This window comes from Protomyctophum bolini (assembly GCF_963924005.1).
Source record: "Protomyctophum bolini genome assembly, chromosome: 17".
NCBI lineage: Eukaryota > Metazoa > Chordata > Actinopteri > Myctophiformes > Myctophidae > Protomyctophum > Protomyctophum bolini.
The window spans coordinates 42,204,349-42,222,521 of NC_137878.1; the positions used below are offsets into that span (position 1 = coordinate 42,204,349).

At 44.0% G+C, this 18,173-nt stretch overlaps 1 protein-coding gene across 1 annotated transcript in view; it reads right to left on the bottom strand.

Annotated features, from left to right (window-relative positions):
- Positions 1 to 13,939, bottom strand: part of phf14 (PHD finger protein 14) — a gene marked incomplete at its 5' end in the record, with an annotated part of 165,507 nt that extends 151,568 nt beyond the window's left edge. Inside the window, 1 exon segment of the mRNA XM_080787290.1 lies at positions 13,807 to 13,939. Coding sequence (XP_080643416.1) covers positions 13,807 to 13,939 — 133 coding nt within the window.
- Between the last annotated feature and the right edge of the window lie 4,234 nt (positions 13,940 to 18,173).

Genomic DNA, 18,173 nt, shown 5'->3' on the forward strand with positions numbered 1-18,173 from the left:
AGCAGTGGTTCTATATGTTTCTATATCAGTGGTTCTATATGTTTCTATATCAGTGGTTCTATATGTTTCTATATCAGTGGTTCTATATGTTTCTATATCAGTGGTTCTATATGTTTCTATATCAGTGGTTCTATATGTTTCTATATCAGTGGTTCTATATGTTTCTATATCAGTGGTTCTATATGTTTCTATATCAGTGGTTCTATATGTTTCTATATCAGTGGTTCTATATGTTTCTATATCAGTGGTTCTATATGTTTCTATATCAGTGGTTCTATATGTTTCTATATCAGTGGTTCTTTATGTTTCTATATCAGTGGTTCTATATGTTTCTATATCAGTGGTTCTATATGTTTCTATATCAGTGGTTCTATATGTTTCTATATCAGTGGTTCTATATGTTTCTATATCAGTGGTTCTATATGTTTCTATATCAGTGGTTCTATATGTTTCTATATCAGTGGTTCTTTATGTTTCTATATCAGTGGTTCTATATGTTTCTATATCAGTGGTTCTATATGTTTCTATATCAGTGGTTCTTTATGTTTCTATATCAGTGGTTCTATATGTTTCTATATCAGTGGTTCTATATGTTTCTATATCAGTGGTTCTATATGTTTCTATATCAGTGGTTCTATATGTTTCTATATCAGTGGTTCTATATGTTTCTATATCAGTGGTTCTATATGTTTCTATATCAGTGGTTCTCAAACTATTCCACGTCAAGAATCCCCAGAAATCAACTGTATTTAATTATGGAAAAAGCCATGTTTCTATGTCAGTCGTTCTTCGATTTTTCAAAAAATAGCAGATCTACAAGCTCATAGCGCGCCACCGAGTGGCGCGCTATGAGCTTGTAGATCTGCTATTTTTTTAAATAGCTAAAGCATAACGTATAATGCTAACACCAAAAAGGGGATCCCGCCCAAAATGGGTTATTAAAGTAGGTTCTAAAGCTGTAAGACGACGCCTGCGTCGTCCTCGGGTCTGAGAGGACTGTCAACAGGTCAACTGGCGGCCCGGGGGCCACATGCGGCCCCCACCTTCACTTAATGTGGCCCTCAGGTTAATATCAGAATACTGATATAATATTGGTTCCAGCTGTTTACAATTCCACAACATGCGAACATGACCTGCTTTAATTACTTCAGTCTAAATTAGTAGCTCAATGCTCAACACACGTATAATTAAAGGCATTTGGAATGACATAAAAATGTAAATTTTCAGGATTCCAATTCGAATATAGCAAAAATAGCCGATCTACAAGCTCAATTGAGCTTGTAGATCGGCTATTTTTGCTACGACAATAATATATGGCCCTATAGGGAGTGAGTGTGGAAATATAGTGGCCCTCTCCATCGTCAAAGTTGCCGACCCCTGTTCTAAAGCTATAAGATGACGCCTGCGTCCTCCTCGGGTCTGAGAGGGATAAAGAGCAGGCCGTTGGCGCTCCGGTTGGACGTGGTTCTCCTCGGGTCTGAGAGGGATAAAGAGCAGGCCGTTGGCGCTCCGGTTGGACGTGGTTCTCCGTACATCAAACGCACATTACTTTGTTCCAGAGTAATGCGGCATAAAATTGCTTTAGCAGTCGTTAGTTAGCCAGAGAGAGAGAGAGACAACTAGCACGGCTTTCTGGAGGGTTTTTTTTAACCCGCTCTGGCCTGAGAAATGATTCTATAGGAAATAATCTTCTAAATCATGCATTACATCGAAAAACTATTGACATCACTGAATCAAAATAAAAGCCAATGATTTGTACAAAACGAGTAAGACGCGGGAAGCGAACGCAGATCGTACAAGTTGGACCACGCCATCACACTCATGTCACCATGACTCAGCCATAACCATATAAGGAGTCCCCAAAGCAGCGTATACGTCCAAATATGGAGTGTGTTGCATCAATCACAAACAAATCACTCAGCTCCATATATGGGCACAAAAGCGGGGACACACAGACAGACAGACACACAGACGGACATGATCTGCTAGGTCTCATAGTAAGTGCTCACTGCGTTCGCAATAAATATTGAACATGAATAGGAATAAAATAAAGTGTAAAAACAGACCTATAGGTAATACTATATTGTGAAACTATAAAAAAAGATTGTGCCTTTTCTGGCAGAGATAATAGTTCTACATCCATATGGGAGACGATAGCTTTATACTCTTATATATATATATATATATATATATATATATATATATATATATATATATATCTTTATATTATATCTAATTATATTTCATCTGTTTCTCTCTCTCTGCAACAAAATTGCAGATCTACAAGCTCGTAGCGCGGCACTCGGTGTCGCGCTACGAGCTTGTAGATCTGCTATTCATTAACCCATTCTGACCGGGCACCCATTTTGGTGTTAGCATCATGTTATGCTTTAGCTATTGAAAAACAGCAGATCTACAAGCTCATAGCGCGCCACCGAGTGGCGCGCTATGAGCTTGTAGGTCTGCTATTTTTGAAAAATTCGAAGAACGACTGACATTTTTTAGAATCTGATCTCAGGTCAGAATGGGTTAATCAGACCAGTGTGTGTCCAGTGGAAACCTCGTATGAATCTGATCTCAGGTCAGAATGGGTTAACATCTAAAGTAAAACATATAATGCTTATAAAAAAAACACCGACGGGGCTTCCCGCACAGAACGGGTTAACCCATTCTGACCTGAGATCAGATTCATACGAGGTTTCCACTGGACACACACTGGTCTGATTAACCCATTCTGACCTGAGATCAGATTCTATAAAAATGTCAGTCGTTCTTCGATTTTTCAAAAATAGCAGACCTACAAGCTCGTAGCGCGCCACTCGGTGGCGCGCTATGAGCTTGTAGATCTGCTATTTTTCAATAGCTATAAAGCATAACATGATGCTAACACCAAAACGGGTTCCCGGCCAGAATGGGTTAACCCATTCTGGGCGGGAACCACCTTTTGGTGTTACTATAGCATCATGTCATGCTTTAGAAGATATTGAAAAATAGCAGATCTACAAGCAGCTCATATGCGCTATGAGCTGCTTGTAGATCTGCTATTTTTTTGAAAAATTCGTGAAAATTTGGCGCAAATCTTCGAATATATAATCTTTCCCAGCGGACATTTTTAACTCAGATGGGGGTCGACGGCCAATTCCATATATTTTTTGGGGTCGTTGACATGAAATATTGGGAACCACTGACATAGAAACATGAGGGCTTTCAAAAAAATTTCATTATTTAAAAAAAATAAAATAAAAATTTGACGTCAGGTCTAAATGGGTTATACATAAATGAGAAGTTCTTCTTCTTCAGCGTTCAGACGGTCGGAGTGTGGATAACTGTCTGTCTGTCTGCCTGTCCGCCTAACGGTCTGTCTGTCTGTCTGCCTGTCTGTCTGTCTGTCTGCCTGTCCGCCTAACGGTCTGTCTGTCTGTCTGTCTGTCTGTCTGCCTGTCTGCCTGTCTGCCTGTCTGCCTGTCTGCCTGACATTATCCCTGGTTCTCCATAAAAGTAAATGTCTCTCATTTCAGGGTCTTTTCACACTCCATCCATTTGGAGTGGGTTTTTTTTTCAGATTCGAGGCAGTTCGCTACAACTTTGGTTTGATTAGTCAAGTGTTAAAAGTTGTTTTTAGATCTCAGGCGGTCGCAGGTCATGCACCTGTAACCTGCTAGCATACTGGTAACTGGTTAACCTGTAACCTGGTTACACCTGGTTAAGATGTAACCTGTAACCTGGTTACTAGCAATTATATTTCATCTGCTTTTTTTTTGTCTGCAACTCAAATTATATCTCATCTCATCTCCTCTCTCAATTCAACTCAACTCAATTCAAAGGAGCTTTATTGAGCAGGAGAAAACGTACGTTTACGTTGCCGAAGCAGAAGTGGAACAAGACAATCAATGCAGAGATATCCCAAAACGCAGTTTATAGTTAACCCATTCTGACCTGAGATCAGATTCTAAAAATGTCTTCTACATCCTGACAGTTTTCTGAAAAAGCTATGTTTCTATGTCAGTCGTTCTTCGATTTTTCAAAAATACCAGACCTACAAGCTCATAGCGCGCCACTCCGTGGCGCGCTATGAGCTTGTAGATCTGCTATTTTTCAATAGCTAAAGCATAGCATAATGGTAACACCAAAAGGGGTTCCACCCAAAATGGGTTTTAAGGGACGCAATAAAACAACAACCTCTGCATCCACGGTACTTGGTACTACTGTACTTGGCATTTACAGTAAAAAACAATACACTAGCTTTAGTTATAATAATCATTTCTTCAGTTTTCTACATGAATAGAACCACATAATAACCATATAAAATGAAATGGGAGTTAAATGCTGCAATATGTAAAATAATATGCTAAATATGACTCCTAACGTGGTTGAAGTGGGACTCATAAAATGTCCCTAAAGGTCTGCTATTTTTCAATAGATAAAAGCATAACATAATGCTTAAAACACCAAAAAAGGGGTTCCCGCCCGCAATGGGCTAATTAGCATCCTATTGGAGATGGCATCCGTCTCACTAGTGAACTGATCCTTTTCGACTGTCACTCATAACCCATTCTGAACGGGAACCCATATTGGTGTTAGCATCATGTTATGCTTTAGCTATTGAAAAAATAGCAGATCTACAAGCTCATAGCGCGCCACCGAGTGGCGCGCTACGAGCTTGTAGGTCTGCTATTTTTGAAAAATCGAACAACGACTGACATTTTTAGAATCTGATCTCAGGTCAGAATGGGTTAATCAGACCAGTGTGTGTCCAGTGGAAACCTCGTATGAATCTGATCTCAGGTCAGAATGGGATAAACAGCGACACGAGCCGTGGTAGATGAAGAGGAGACGTCACCATATAGGACGTTTTAAGAAAAACAACAAGTCAGTTCTTCTCTAAGAACTGTGTCAGTCAGACTGACACCAACCCCCCACCACCCCACCCAGTAGTACTTATAATAAGTCAGTAAACGGTAAACTTTAACCGTAAATCTACAGTCAGCTGATTTTAGACACACACACACACACACACACACACACACACACACACACACACACACACACACATGCAATGGGTCTGGTCCACAAGTTTCCATACACCACCAAGATACCCATGTAACGGTCTCTAAATACTTCCTTAATGTAAACGAAGTCCACACCCACAACACCAGAGGGAGTTCAACAAACCATGTGCAACCCAGATTCGGCACAAACAAGGGACTATGTCACCAAAATGTGGAACGCCCTACCGACAGTCATTAAGACATGTGAATCCCTTGACTCCTTCAAAACCGCTCTCAAAGGGCACCTACGGACGGCTGCAATTCGAAACTGGCCCCCGTAAAATCTGAATCCCCCACGCCTCTTTCCCCCTCACTGTATATGTTTCTTTTCCCTTTTTACCTCCTTTATGATGAATTCCTGTTCTGTTCTTTAACTACATAGAAGTGTCTATTTGTACGTCTCTAAATGTTTTGAATGATGAATTGAACATGGTGGACCCTGTTGTAAACAAGTGTAATGCTTAATTGGGTCGTCCACTCACAGTTAACAGTATTTGTATTGAGTTTGTGCTTGAAATGTACTGTAATTCTGCAAACTGTAAATATTTCAATCAATCAATTCAAAGATCTACAAGCTCGTAGCGCAGCACTCAGTGCACTCTCAGAGTCACAGACCCATAAGGGTCCATTTGGTTCCATGTGTTACACTCTCAGAGTCACAGACCCATAAGGGTCCATTTGGTTCCATGTGTTACACTCTCAGAGTCACAGACCCATAAGGGTCCATTTGGTTCCATGTGTTACACTCTCAGAGTCACAGACCCATAAGGGTCCATTTGGTTCCATGTGTTACACTCTCAGAGTTACAGACCCATAAGGGTCCATTTGGTTCCATGTGTTACACTCTCAGAGTCACAGACCCATAAGGGTCCATTTGGTTCCATGTGTTACACTCTCAGAGTCACAGACCCATAAGGGTCCATTTGGTTCCATGTGTTACACTCTCAGAGTCACAGACCCATAAGGGTCCATTTGGTTCCATGTGTTACACTCTCAGAGTTACATTGATTGATTGAAATATTTAAAACAGTTTGCAGAATTACAGTAACATTTCAAGCACAAACTCAATACAAAGACAAGTTAACTGTGAGTGGACGACCTAATAAAGCATTACACTTGTTTACAACAGGGTCCACCATGTTCAATTAATTTCATTTCATTTCATATTTATTTATTTCATTTCAGTTATGGTTTTTACATACTTATATTAATTTTACATATATTTTTTACATATTCCAAATCTGAAAGGAAAAGGAGCAGGAAGAAGATAAATCTTATTTATTTATTTTAAAACAAAACATTTAGAGACATACAAACAGACACTTCTATGTAGTTAAAGAACAGAACAGGAATTCATCATAAAGGAAGCAAAAAGCAAAAAGACCCATAAGGGTCCATTATTTGGTTCCAATTCAAACTGTCATTTAACTGGGGACCCCCTGGAACTCCCTCAAGGACCCCCGGGGGTCCGCGGACCACTGCTAATCATTCACAGCTGGAACTATAATTAGCATCAGTTCCATTAAATAAACCAAACAGGCCAAAGCTTTTATCTGTAGAAAAGCCACCTAAATAAATAACATTAAATCCAACCCTTGAATAAAAACACACTGGTAATAAATATAAACCACAAGAACATTGTAATAATAATACCAACGTGTATTATTATCGTCATTAGCCTCCAGCGTGGCTAACTGTTAGCTCAGCCGGCTAACCCTCTGAGGAGGTTGAATGTGCAGGTCTCGCGCCAACATTAATGAATAAGGTCAGTATTAAACGGTTTAATAGCGTCTTTGATAACGTCTCGTTAACGAAGTGAAAGAAAGCTTCACTCACTCTGTGCGGCTGTTTGTTGTGAGTTGTTTTCGTTGTTGTTCTCGTTGGCTTTGTTATGTTTATTCTTTTTTTTTTACTGTTCGGAACAAAGAACGCCTCCGGACGCCATGTTGGATCCACCGAACCACGTGACACGGGAAGGCAGGCGGCGTGCGACGGCGTGACGTCATCGCGACAACAAAGGTTTGGATATGCTGTTTCCATGACGACCGGATAAAGATGGTTTCCTTATAGGAATAGAATGGTGTTTCCAGGAATAATAATAATAATAATAATAATAATAATAATAATAATAATAATAATAATAATAATAATAATAATAATAATAATAATAATAATGATGAAGATGGAAAGTGTTTTTAGACCTGCTATTTTCATTTGAAAATAGCAGGTCTACAAGCTCACAATGTGTCGCCATGTGACGCATTGTGAAGCTTGTAGATCGGCTATTTTTCAGGAATATTCAATATATCGTATATTTAATAATAATAAAGAAATAAGGAAAATAAGGAAATTGTTTTTAGACAGTGGGGGGAGAAAGTACTAAAATGTATTAAATATAAAAGTATAAATATACTGTAGAACCCTAGATTTTCCCACTTATTACCTCCTCTATGATAATGTCCTTTTTTTGTTATAGAAGTGTATATTTGTACGTCTCTAAATGTTATGATGAATTGAACAAGGTGGACCCTCTTGTAAAGTGTGTAAGTGTGTCGTCCACTCACAGTTAAACGTTTTTGTATTAAGTGAGTTGTGCTTGAAATGTATACTGTTCTGTTATAATTCTGCAAACTGGTAATAAATACTTCAATCAATCAATCAATTACAAGTAGAAGAATTCAAAATGTAGGCCTACGATACACTACTATTCCACTAAAACATGAAGAGGTATATTTTTTTCAAAAAAGTGTACAGTATTTGTTAATACCCAAATAGTTGAATACACAAAAGCTAAGGCACGGGTGTCGTACTTCTGGTTTACCGGAACGGGGTTCAACTCCCTGCAGTGCCCTGCTCAATGTGTTGTATTTACCGGAAAAATTGCGGAAATGGAAATTGAGGAAATTGCGGAAATTGCGGAAATTGGGCTATAGCCCATGGTCCAAAATGATGAGAAACGAGAAATATACCTAAATGTAAATGTTTTTTTAGAAAGGCTTTTATAAAAGTATCTCATGGAAGAAAAGAACACTTAAAGAACATTTATTTGAAGAGATATGTTGATATAACGGCTATGATTATAGGTGATGTAATGAAACAAACAATAAACTATCTTTATTGTTAATGGAATTTAATGTGTAAATCTTCCCTTCATTGTCAATGGCGTTTTTAAAACAAACGTTGAACTAAAATCAAACATTAAACCTGTATATAGTAGGAGGGGTGTTATATTTAGTAAGTGTGACCCAAGTGCACAGCAAGAGAGGAGGCGATGTTCAGATGTTGTTCAGGTTTATTCACAAAAGGTTTGTATAGGGAAAGGAGTGGGGGTAGTAGTAGATCGGTGGCTCTCCAGGTTGGCCAAACTCAGCATGGGAATCCCAACACTGAGGAGGAGAAGGAGAGGAGGCGTCAGTCTTCAGAAAAACAACAAAGGCAGGAGGTGCAACCGTGTAAAGTTGGCTAAAACTGTAACTATAGCTCTAACTCAGTTCAACAACACATAAAGGCTTGAGCTGTACTTATACCATACATGTAGACATGTGAATCTCTGGCGTGGAATGAAGGGCAGACTGGGTTCTTGAGGCAGTGCTTGATTGCAGGATGGGAGACAGGTGCAGAGGATTGGTGCAGGAGAGCAGGTGTGCTGAGTAGAGCCATGGGCCCTCATTTATCAATCGAGTGTAAAATCTGCCACAGATTCGAGTGCAGGTTTCGTAGTACACCCACGTCGCCACGGCATTTATAAAGTGATCGCAAACAGCTGATCCTTCCTTAATTTCGTTCTCACGTTAATAAATGTGACGGCTGAAATCTATCTGGCACGCCCTATGAAATCAAGCCTCGCCCTCGTTTTTGCGACTGAACACATGAATTACGACCTGTGGGAACCATGGAAACAAGTTTTTACTATGGAAAAAAGGTTTCTCCCGTGCCTTGCCCGCCTCACGCACCTCTCTCACACACACACACACACACACACACACACACACGCAGAAGCACACGCAACTTGCAAGCCCACTGGTGTCTTGTTAAATAAAGAACGAACACCTGCATGAATTAAATAAAGTTGTAGGCCTACCCTGTCTGTTTTCCTCTCACCTCGCTTGCTTTGCTGTCATGTCCACGCATGCACGCATATACATGACACATCGACATCGCATCGCCATGAATGGAATTAGTTTTTGTAGGCTGGCCTATATTAATTTTACCCATTCGTGCGCAGTGCACGGCGAAGGCGTGATACTGCGCACTGCTGTGATATTAAAGTCCTGTGGGTGACATGCCTGCATGAGAGATAGGCTATCATGTCGTCAAGGCAGCTCACAATCAACGTTTATGTAGTGATTTGATCATTGATGAACGAATCATAAACATATGGATGAAGGCTTGCCGCTTGCGCTGGTATGTGTTGGCGACGCACGCCGCGGTCCCGTCCTCCCGAGCCCCGAAAATGATCTCGCTTTTATCTGAACTGTCAAAACTGTCTAAGCACTTATAAATGGTGAATGATTAAGCCCCTTACGCCTATAGCCTGCTAGTACTTACTACAAATAGGCAAGCTGTATTGTGCTTGTCATTGTCACTTGGAAATAAAGGCGTGCAGTCCATTCATGCCTTTAAAAAAATAATAATATCATAATCGCATATGCCGCATCACCGCGCGTCCGCATGCGCTCCAAAATCATCTCACAAGTGCGCTCGCATAACAAGTGTTTGATTAAGCACAAACTAATACATTGTAAACATGTTATATTGTTTTTAATTGCGCGATTTTAATTACTTGTAAAGTTGGAAATCTCTCTTTTGTTTTTTACATACACATACCGTTTTATATTAACATTTTAGGAGTGAAAACATATGTTTAGATGCCTGTGACAGTGTCAGCAGTTCAGACAAGGCTGCTCCGCTTGTGTAAGAAAGAAAAAAATGCGTACGCCAGCTGAGGAGCAAACGTGGATTTTCAACGTTGTCACGTTCAATTTCAAGCGTTGCCGGAAATGGTAAATGTCAAAAATGTCGGCAATTTCGGCGTGCACCCATATTTTGGCGTACGCACGATTGATAAATGAGGGCCATGGAGTGGTCAGTGAGGGGGGAGTGCAGGCTAAGCAGTGCTTGCATGTGAAGGTGAGGAGGAGTGAGCCGTAACAAGGGGCTAGCACCCCTCAAAAATGCATGCTCATGTGTTAAAACGGTAAATGGTGCAAAGAGTGCCTTTATCCAAGAGGCTTTACATAGATCAGTGGTTCTCATACCTTTTCATGTCAAGGAACCCCAAATTGACACGAATTAGCCTGCGGACCCCCATTTGAAGAGATATGACTGCAGGGTCTCTGGTATATAATTATGGACCCTTTTACGACCCCCAGTTTGACATGCATTAGTCCACGGGACCCCCATTTATATTGTAAAATCAATGTTAATCTAACTGTCAGAGTTACAGACCCATAAGGGTCCATATGGTTCCATTTGTACACTCTCAGAGTTGCAGACCCATAAGGGTCCAATTTGGTTCCTATCATTTATCTGGGGACCCCCTGGAACTCCCTCAAGGACCCCTGGGGGTCCCCGTACCCCACTATGGGAACCACTGACCGTGCATTACATTCACCAATTCATCCACACACACACACACACACAGAGAGAGAGAGAGAGAGAGAGAGAGAGAGAGATAAATTGTTTACATTCTTTAAAAATCAGTTACAAACTACAATAGAACCTTACCCCATTTATTTTTATTTTCATCCTTCACAGAAGAAAGCACACCTTCATTGTCCTAAACACCCTTAAAAACCTCCAGTTCATCCATCTTTTCATACTTAACTTAAGCTTTGCCTCCTACAAATATAATAAATAATACTGTCATACTGTGGATCAATGGAACTACTTACAGAATGTTGTCACCAGTAATGAGAACATGTCAGGTCAGAGACGATCCATACAGAAAGGCCAACACAAAGAAATAACAACAAGAAAACAGGAAAGTGTTTTCTACAAATGTGTTCCGATATGGATTGCGATACATTTTGGGAATAATAACCCTGCATGTCTTATAGGATCATTAGGTTATGAGATTACTTTATTATTGTTCTCCCTGGTTTTCCCTGGCGGGAAGCGAACGCAGCTCGTACATATTTGGGTTTTGGACGTATAGCTGCTTTGGGGACTCCTTATATGGTGACCCTTTTGTGCCCATATATGGAGCTGAGTGGACCTGGCCCCTTTTGTGCCCATATATGGAGCTGAGTGATTGCTGATGCAACACACTCCATATTTGGATAGCGGGACAGACACACGGACAGACAGACAGACAGACAGACAGACAGACAGACAGACAGACAGACAGACAGACAGACAGACAGACAGACAGACATGATCTGCTAGGTCTCATAGTAAGTGCTCACTGCATTCGCAAAACAAGTGGTTAAGTGGTTGCACCACTTCAAAATAATGAAAGACGGTCACCGTGGCAGCAGTTGGTAGTGCTGTCGCCTCACAGCTAGAAAGTCCTGGGTTCGATTCCCGCTCGGGTACGCTGTGGGCGCTGGCGGCGTGTTTCCTCCTCCGCGTCATCAGTGCCCATACCCGAAGGCGGGGTTGGCGAAAGGGCCTTTCTTTGTGGAGTTTACATGTTCTCCCCGTGTCCCCTATAGGGTAGGTATACCCTCACAAAAAACATGCAGTAATCCTGGTCTCTAAACTGCCTCCCCCTGGCCACCCGGGGCGCCTGATGGAGGGGAAAGGAACTGGTTGGAATAACGTGTTCCTTCCACGCGCTACGTCCAACCAGGGAAACTCCCCCCTGTCAGGTGTAAAGGAGCAACTTGGACACTTAGACATGAAGGAAGCATGAGTTCAAGTCCGTTGCTCTCCCCTTGTCCCCCATATATGGGGACTAGGTTGGCGGAGGGTGTGTAGAGCCCAGGATCACATTAGATGATTGACACAGGGGTGAAAAATGGGTTACAAAATCTTGGGATAAAAAATATATAAAATAAATAAATAATGAAAGACAATTGACACCTTGTTGTAGAGCGTACATCAATACATCTGTCAAAAAATATATTAAAACATATTCTTAGATTACTACGTGGGAAATGTTCTACACGTAATAATCATCAGTGTTAATTGAGATATGGTTTATCTCTCAAGAATGGATTATAGAAAGGGTTTAAACAAAGAGAAAGGTCTGTTTTTTGGGTGCAGTGTTCAAATACAATGTATTCATTTATCAGACGCTCTTAATCCAGAGGGACTTACATTAAGCAAGAACAAAAGCTTGTCAACACATCACATACATAAAAAGTAGTTATGATCTTATGTGTAAGATCTATATAATTAAACTATACTGATATACTATAAAGTGCTATGACTATACATAAATGCTATTTATAAATCTGTATAAAATGCTATCTATAAGTCTACGTAAAGTGCTGTCTAAGGGGCGATAGGGCCATAGTCCTACGGGGCCATGGTGGAGTCTGAAGAGGTGGCTTTTCAGACTACGGCGAAATATCGGGAGGACTCGTTCCTTCAATGTCCTCCGATGACTTTGACACTTTAACAAACAAGAGACGATTAAAACTATAACGAGCTCAGATTGGTCCTGATGCTCGTTAAGAGAGAGAGAGAGAGAGAGAGAGAGAGAGAGAGAGAGAGAGATGAGCGAGTTCCGCCCCTGCTGGGTGACAAATGGCCTCCTGTTGGCAGCAGTGAAGGGAAAAAAAAGTACTTGCGTGTTTTACTTCAGTCAATGTGTGTGAATGTAATGCACAGTCTATGTAAAGCTGTGGGTGTGTGTGGGTGTGTGTGTGTGTGTGTGTGTGTGTGTGTGTGTGTGTGTGTGTGTGTGTGTGTGTGTGTGTGTGTGCGTGTGTGTGCGTGCACTGTCTGTGTTCCAGACTAAATGATGTCATACAAGCCTGCATGCATGTTGCTGTTCATTTGTCCCCAGCAGCACTATAAGCTCAAAACAAAAGGTGACGATGGAGCCTTTCAGGTTGTAGCGCCCCCATGTGGAAGAAGGCTCTTCCTATACAGGCCTTTGAATTCTGCAGCTTTCTGTGGACATTCATTTTTTGAGTGGTGCAACCACTCCCAGGAACAGCAATGTCCAAAGGTTGGCGCTGTTGTGCCAGAAACAGAGAGAGAGAGAGAGAGAGAGAGAGAGAGATAGTGCTGCACTGTTGCCTGCCAATGAGAGAGAGGGGGGGGGGGGGGGGGGGGGGGGGGGAGGGGAATTAGCACCACTCAGTTCACACGGGTGTGATTTTATAAGAACAAACTACTATTTGCACGGCGGGCCATTTCCAGATGTTTCATGATGTTTTTTTCCAGATGTTTGTATCGCGATTTTGCCGTTTTGTTTCGATATAAACTTTATTAGGCTATGTTTTCTGCTCTGTACAATTCTGTTTTTATTTGTGTTTGTTGTTGTTTTTTATTCTAAAGCACTTTGTGAGTTTTCTCTGTGAGAAGTGATATATATATATATAGGCCTAAATAATGTACTTAGGTTTAGGTTTATTTATTTAGCATGTATAGTACAAAAAATAGACAATAACATATCAAAGAACTAAAATACAAGGCAAGGAAGGGAAGAGGCCAGAAGGCTTATTTGGAATCCTTTCCTGTAGGAAGAGGTCATTGGTTTAAAAGATTAAAAGTTCATAAAGAACAGTAAAAAAAAGTCTTCAAGTTGGCAAAGGGGGGGCAGCTGTGCAGTAAAGATATAAAAACACACTTAGTTACTGACCAGCAGAGCTGTGGTTGGTTCCAGAGCTGTGGTTGGTCCAGGCCGCGACATCGTCTGACCAGCAGAGCTGTGGTTGGTCCATGAGGCGACATCGTCTGACCAGCAGAGCTGTGGTTGGTCCATGAGGCGACATCGTCTGACCAGCAGAGCTGTGGTTGGTCCAGGCCGCGACATCGTCTGCGTTCCTCGACAGTTCTACAAACTGTTCATAAATACTTCAATCAATCAATGAAAATAATAATTAATAATAACACTCATCTGTTAATTTATCTAACAACAACAACATAAAACATGAACCTTAAAAAAAAGTGAAGTTGTAGGCTATACTTTAAAACACCAAAAGGGGTTCAGGTCCTGAAGTGGTTAAGAGACTATGATACTGTATACTGTACATACAGTAAAGTACAGCACAGCACAGCACAGCACAGCACAGCACAGCACAGTACAGCACAGCACAGCACAGCACAGCACAGCACAGCACAGCACAGTACAGTACGGGGACAATACGCTTGGCGTTACCGTGTTAAGGAGAAGACAGAGATTGGGACAAATGTAACTCCCTGAAACGCGTACACTACACATCCAATAATTAACCTCGCCCCGTCGCCCCCCGGAGGGCACAGTGAAATATGACAGGCGATAAAAAACAGTTTTATATACGGAAACGAAGAGGGGCTTGATTTAACCCCGTCAGGCCGGGAGGGAGGGAGGGAGGGAGGGAGGGAGGGGAACCCCTTTTGTGTTATACTGTATATATAGCTGTTGAAAAATAGCAGATCTACAAGCTCATATTTAGCGCGGCACTACGAGCTTGTAGATCTGCTATTGTTTTTGTAAAGTCATGATGAAAATATGCCGTGCTAAATCTTTGAATTGTAATTATATTCCTTCTGACTGTAACTCAATTTCAACATATTTGCTTCCGGAGTGGGGGGAGGGGCGGGATGGGGGGGGTCTCTGGAACATTATATTTTCAGATGGGGGTCCACGGACACATACAGATAACTATAGGGGGTCCTTGACACGAAGAAAAGAGAAAAGAGAAAGTGTGAGCGACACAGATTTGTCAGGATTTGAAATGACTTTTAGTATAGAATGCAGGTCTGAAAGGGTTAAGGGGAGGAGAGAGTTCAGGGATGAACCCCCCCCCCCGCCGCCGCACCGCCCGGCGATGTTGAGGAACGACCGCGACCGCACGAATCAGTCAGCTTGATGACCCGCACGACAGAAGCAATTACATTAAGAACAAGAATAACATAAGGTTAGAGGAATAAAAACATTACACATGGAGGGGGAGGGGGAGGAGGGGGAGGGGGGAGGAGGGGGAGTGGGGAGGAGGAGGAGTGGGGAGGAGGAGGAGGGGGGAGGGGGGAAGAGGAGGAGGAGGAGGAGGAGGAGGGGGGAGGAGGGAGGAGGGGGGAGGAGGGGGAGGGGGGAGGGGGGAAGAGGAGGAGGAGGGGGGAGGAGGAGGGGAGGAGGAGGGGGGGAGGAGGGGGGAGGAGGGGGAGGGGGGAGGAGGAGGGGGAGGGGGAGGAGGGGGGAGGAGGGGGATGAGGGGGGAGGAGGAGGAGGAGGAGGAGGGGGGAGGAGGGGGGGAGGAGGGGGAGGGGGGAGGAGGAGGGGGAGGGGGGAGGAGGAGGAGGGGGGAGGAGGAGGGGAGGAGGAGGAGGGGGGGGAGGAGGGGGAGGGGGGAGGAGGAGGAGGGGGGAGCGATGTCTGAATGGGATGACACAAAAAAAGTTTAAATCCCCATTTGAAGGAGCGGGGGGGCGGGGATGGGGGCGGTGGGGGTGGGTGGGCGGGAGGGGGGAGTAATTGCGCGGCCGGGCGTTATTTATGAAGCGAACGGCGGCAACACGATATACCGACACAAAAAATAAATAGATAGATAGATAGATAAATGTTTCCTGTTGATCGACGGCCTCCTCCGTCCCCACCTCCACATTCTGCATTTAAATTGTAATATTTATCCTGAGACGTTGTTGTAAATCTAGTCGACAGCGTCTCTACCCACACACGGTGGGCTGTGGTGTTGTGAGTTTATCTTCTCACCTCAGCATATTACATCTGGACTCAATTGAATTTGTGTCAGCATGGCTGGCTGGCTAGCTGGCTGGCTGGCTGGCTGGCTGGCTGGCTGGCTGGCTGGCTGACTGGCTGGCTGGCTGGCTGGCTGGCTGGCTGGCTGTGGGGGTGTGGGGGTGTGGAACGACACCGGGCACTGCCCTCCCTGTGGGGGGGTGTGGAACGACACCGGGCACTGCCCTCCCTGTGGGGGTGTGGAACGACACCGGGCACTGCCCTCCCCTCCCTGTGGGGGTGTGGAACGACACCGGGCACTGCCCTCCCTGTGGGGGGTGTGGAACGACACCGGGCACTGCCCTCCCTGTGGGGGTGTGGAACGACACCGGGCACTGCCCTCCCTGTGGGGGGTGTGGAACGACACCGGGCACTGCCCTCCCTGTGGGGGTGTGGAACGACACCGGGCACTGCCCTCCCTGTGGGGGGGTGTGGAACGACACCGGGCACTGCCCTCCCTGTGGGGGTGTGGAACGACACCGGGCACTGCCCTCCCTCCCTGTGGGGGTGTGGAACGACACCGGGCACTGCCCTCCCTGTGGGGGTGTGGAACGACACCAGGCACTGCCCTCCCTGTGGGGGTGTGGAACGACACCGGGCACTGCCCTCCCTGTGGGGGGTGTGGAACGACACCGGGCACTGCCCTCCCTGTGGGGGGTGTGGAACGACACCGGGCACTGCCCTCCCTGTGGGGGTGTGGAACGACACCGGGCACTGCCCTCCCTGTGGGGGTGTGGAACGACACCGGGCACTGCCCTCCCTGTGGGGGTGTGGAACGACACCGGGCACTGCCCTCCCTGTGGGGGTGTGGAACGACACCGGGCACTGCCCTCCCTGTGGTGGAAGGCACAATTCTCCAGTTACGACAGACACATGCGTCACATTGTGACGCATTGTGACGACTTCAAGGATGAAGTGGTTAGTGTGTTTTGAAATAGTAATACAAACTTACAAAATAACTAGAGCAGTTAAATAAATGTAGTGGATTGCTATTTTCAGCATGCAAAAGTGTTTAATTGCGAACGCAGTGAGCACTAACTATGAGACCTAGCAGATCATGTCTGTCTGTCTGTGTGTCTGTCTGTCTGTCTGTCCCACTGTTACACCACCTGCCCGACACCAGAGGGCGCAGCTGTATCACACACAAAAAAAAACACACACACACACACACACACACACACACACACACACACACACACACACACACCTTAACTTAAAAAAACTTAACTTAAAAAAAAACTTCACTTAAAAAAAACTTAACTTCAAAAAAATAACACACACCTTAACTTAAAAAAACTTAACTTAAAAAAACGTACGTTAAAAAATATTACTTAAAAAAGAAATCTTAAAAAAACCCAAATATGTACGAGCTGCGTTCGCTTCCCGCGTTTGCGCGTCTTACTCGTGACTTATACTGGATCTCTAGTCCCTTCCTAACATTTTAGTCTAGTTTTTATTTTTTTGACAAAGTTGTCAATATATTTAGTCTTATAGTTTTAGTCATCAGAGCTTAGTTCAGTTTTAGTTTTCGTCAGTGAAGACAGGTAGTCGACAAACGTATTCTGTCATAGTAATAGTCGACTAAATCGACACTGCTTGACGCGCGTTGGTAGATTCCCTTTGTTTTCTTCTGGTTGGTTGCATGTGCTAAACAGAAACAGGAGATAGGCTCCTGCCCCTATGGGCCTCATGGCTACAGAAACAGGAGATAGGCTCCTGCCCCTATGGGCCTCATGGCTACAGAAACAGGAGATAGGCTCCTGCCCCTATGGGCCTCATGGCTACAGAAACAGGAGATAGGCTCCTGCCCCTATGGGCCTCATGGCTACAGAAACAGGAGATAGGCTCCTGCCCCTATGGGCCTCATGGCTACAGAAACAGGAGACAGGCTCCTGCCCTATGGGCCTCATGGCTACAGAAACAGGAGAGGCTCCTGCCCCTATGGGCCTCATGGCTATACAGAAACAGGAGATAGGCTCCTGCCCCTATGGGCCTCATGGCTACAGAAACAGGAGATAGGCTCCTGCCCCCTATGGGCCTCATGGCTACAGAAACAGGAGATAGGCTCCTGCCCCCTATGGGCCTCATGGCTACAGAAACAGGAGATAGGCTCCTGCCCCTATGGGCCTCATGGCTACAGAAACAGGAGATAGGCTCCTGCCCCCTATGGGCCTCATGGCTACAGAAACAGGAGATAGGCTCCTGCCCCCTATGGGCCTCATGGCTCGGCAAGGCTACTTACTTAAGTCATGATGGTGTACGATGATAAGAGCGCCCCTCACTTCACT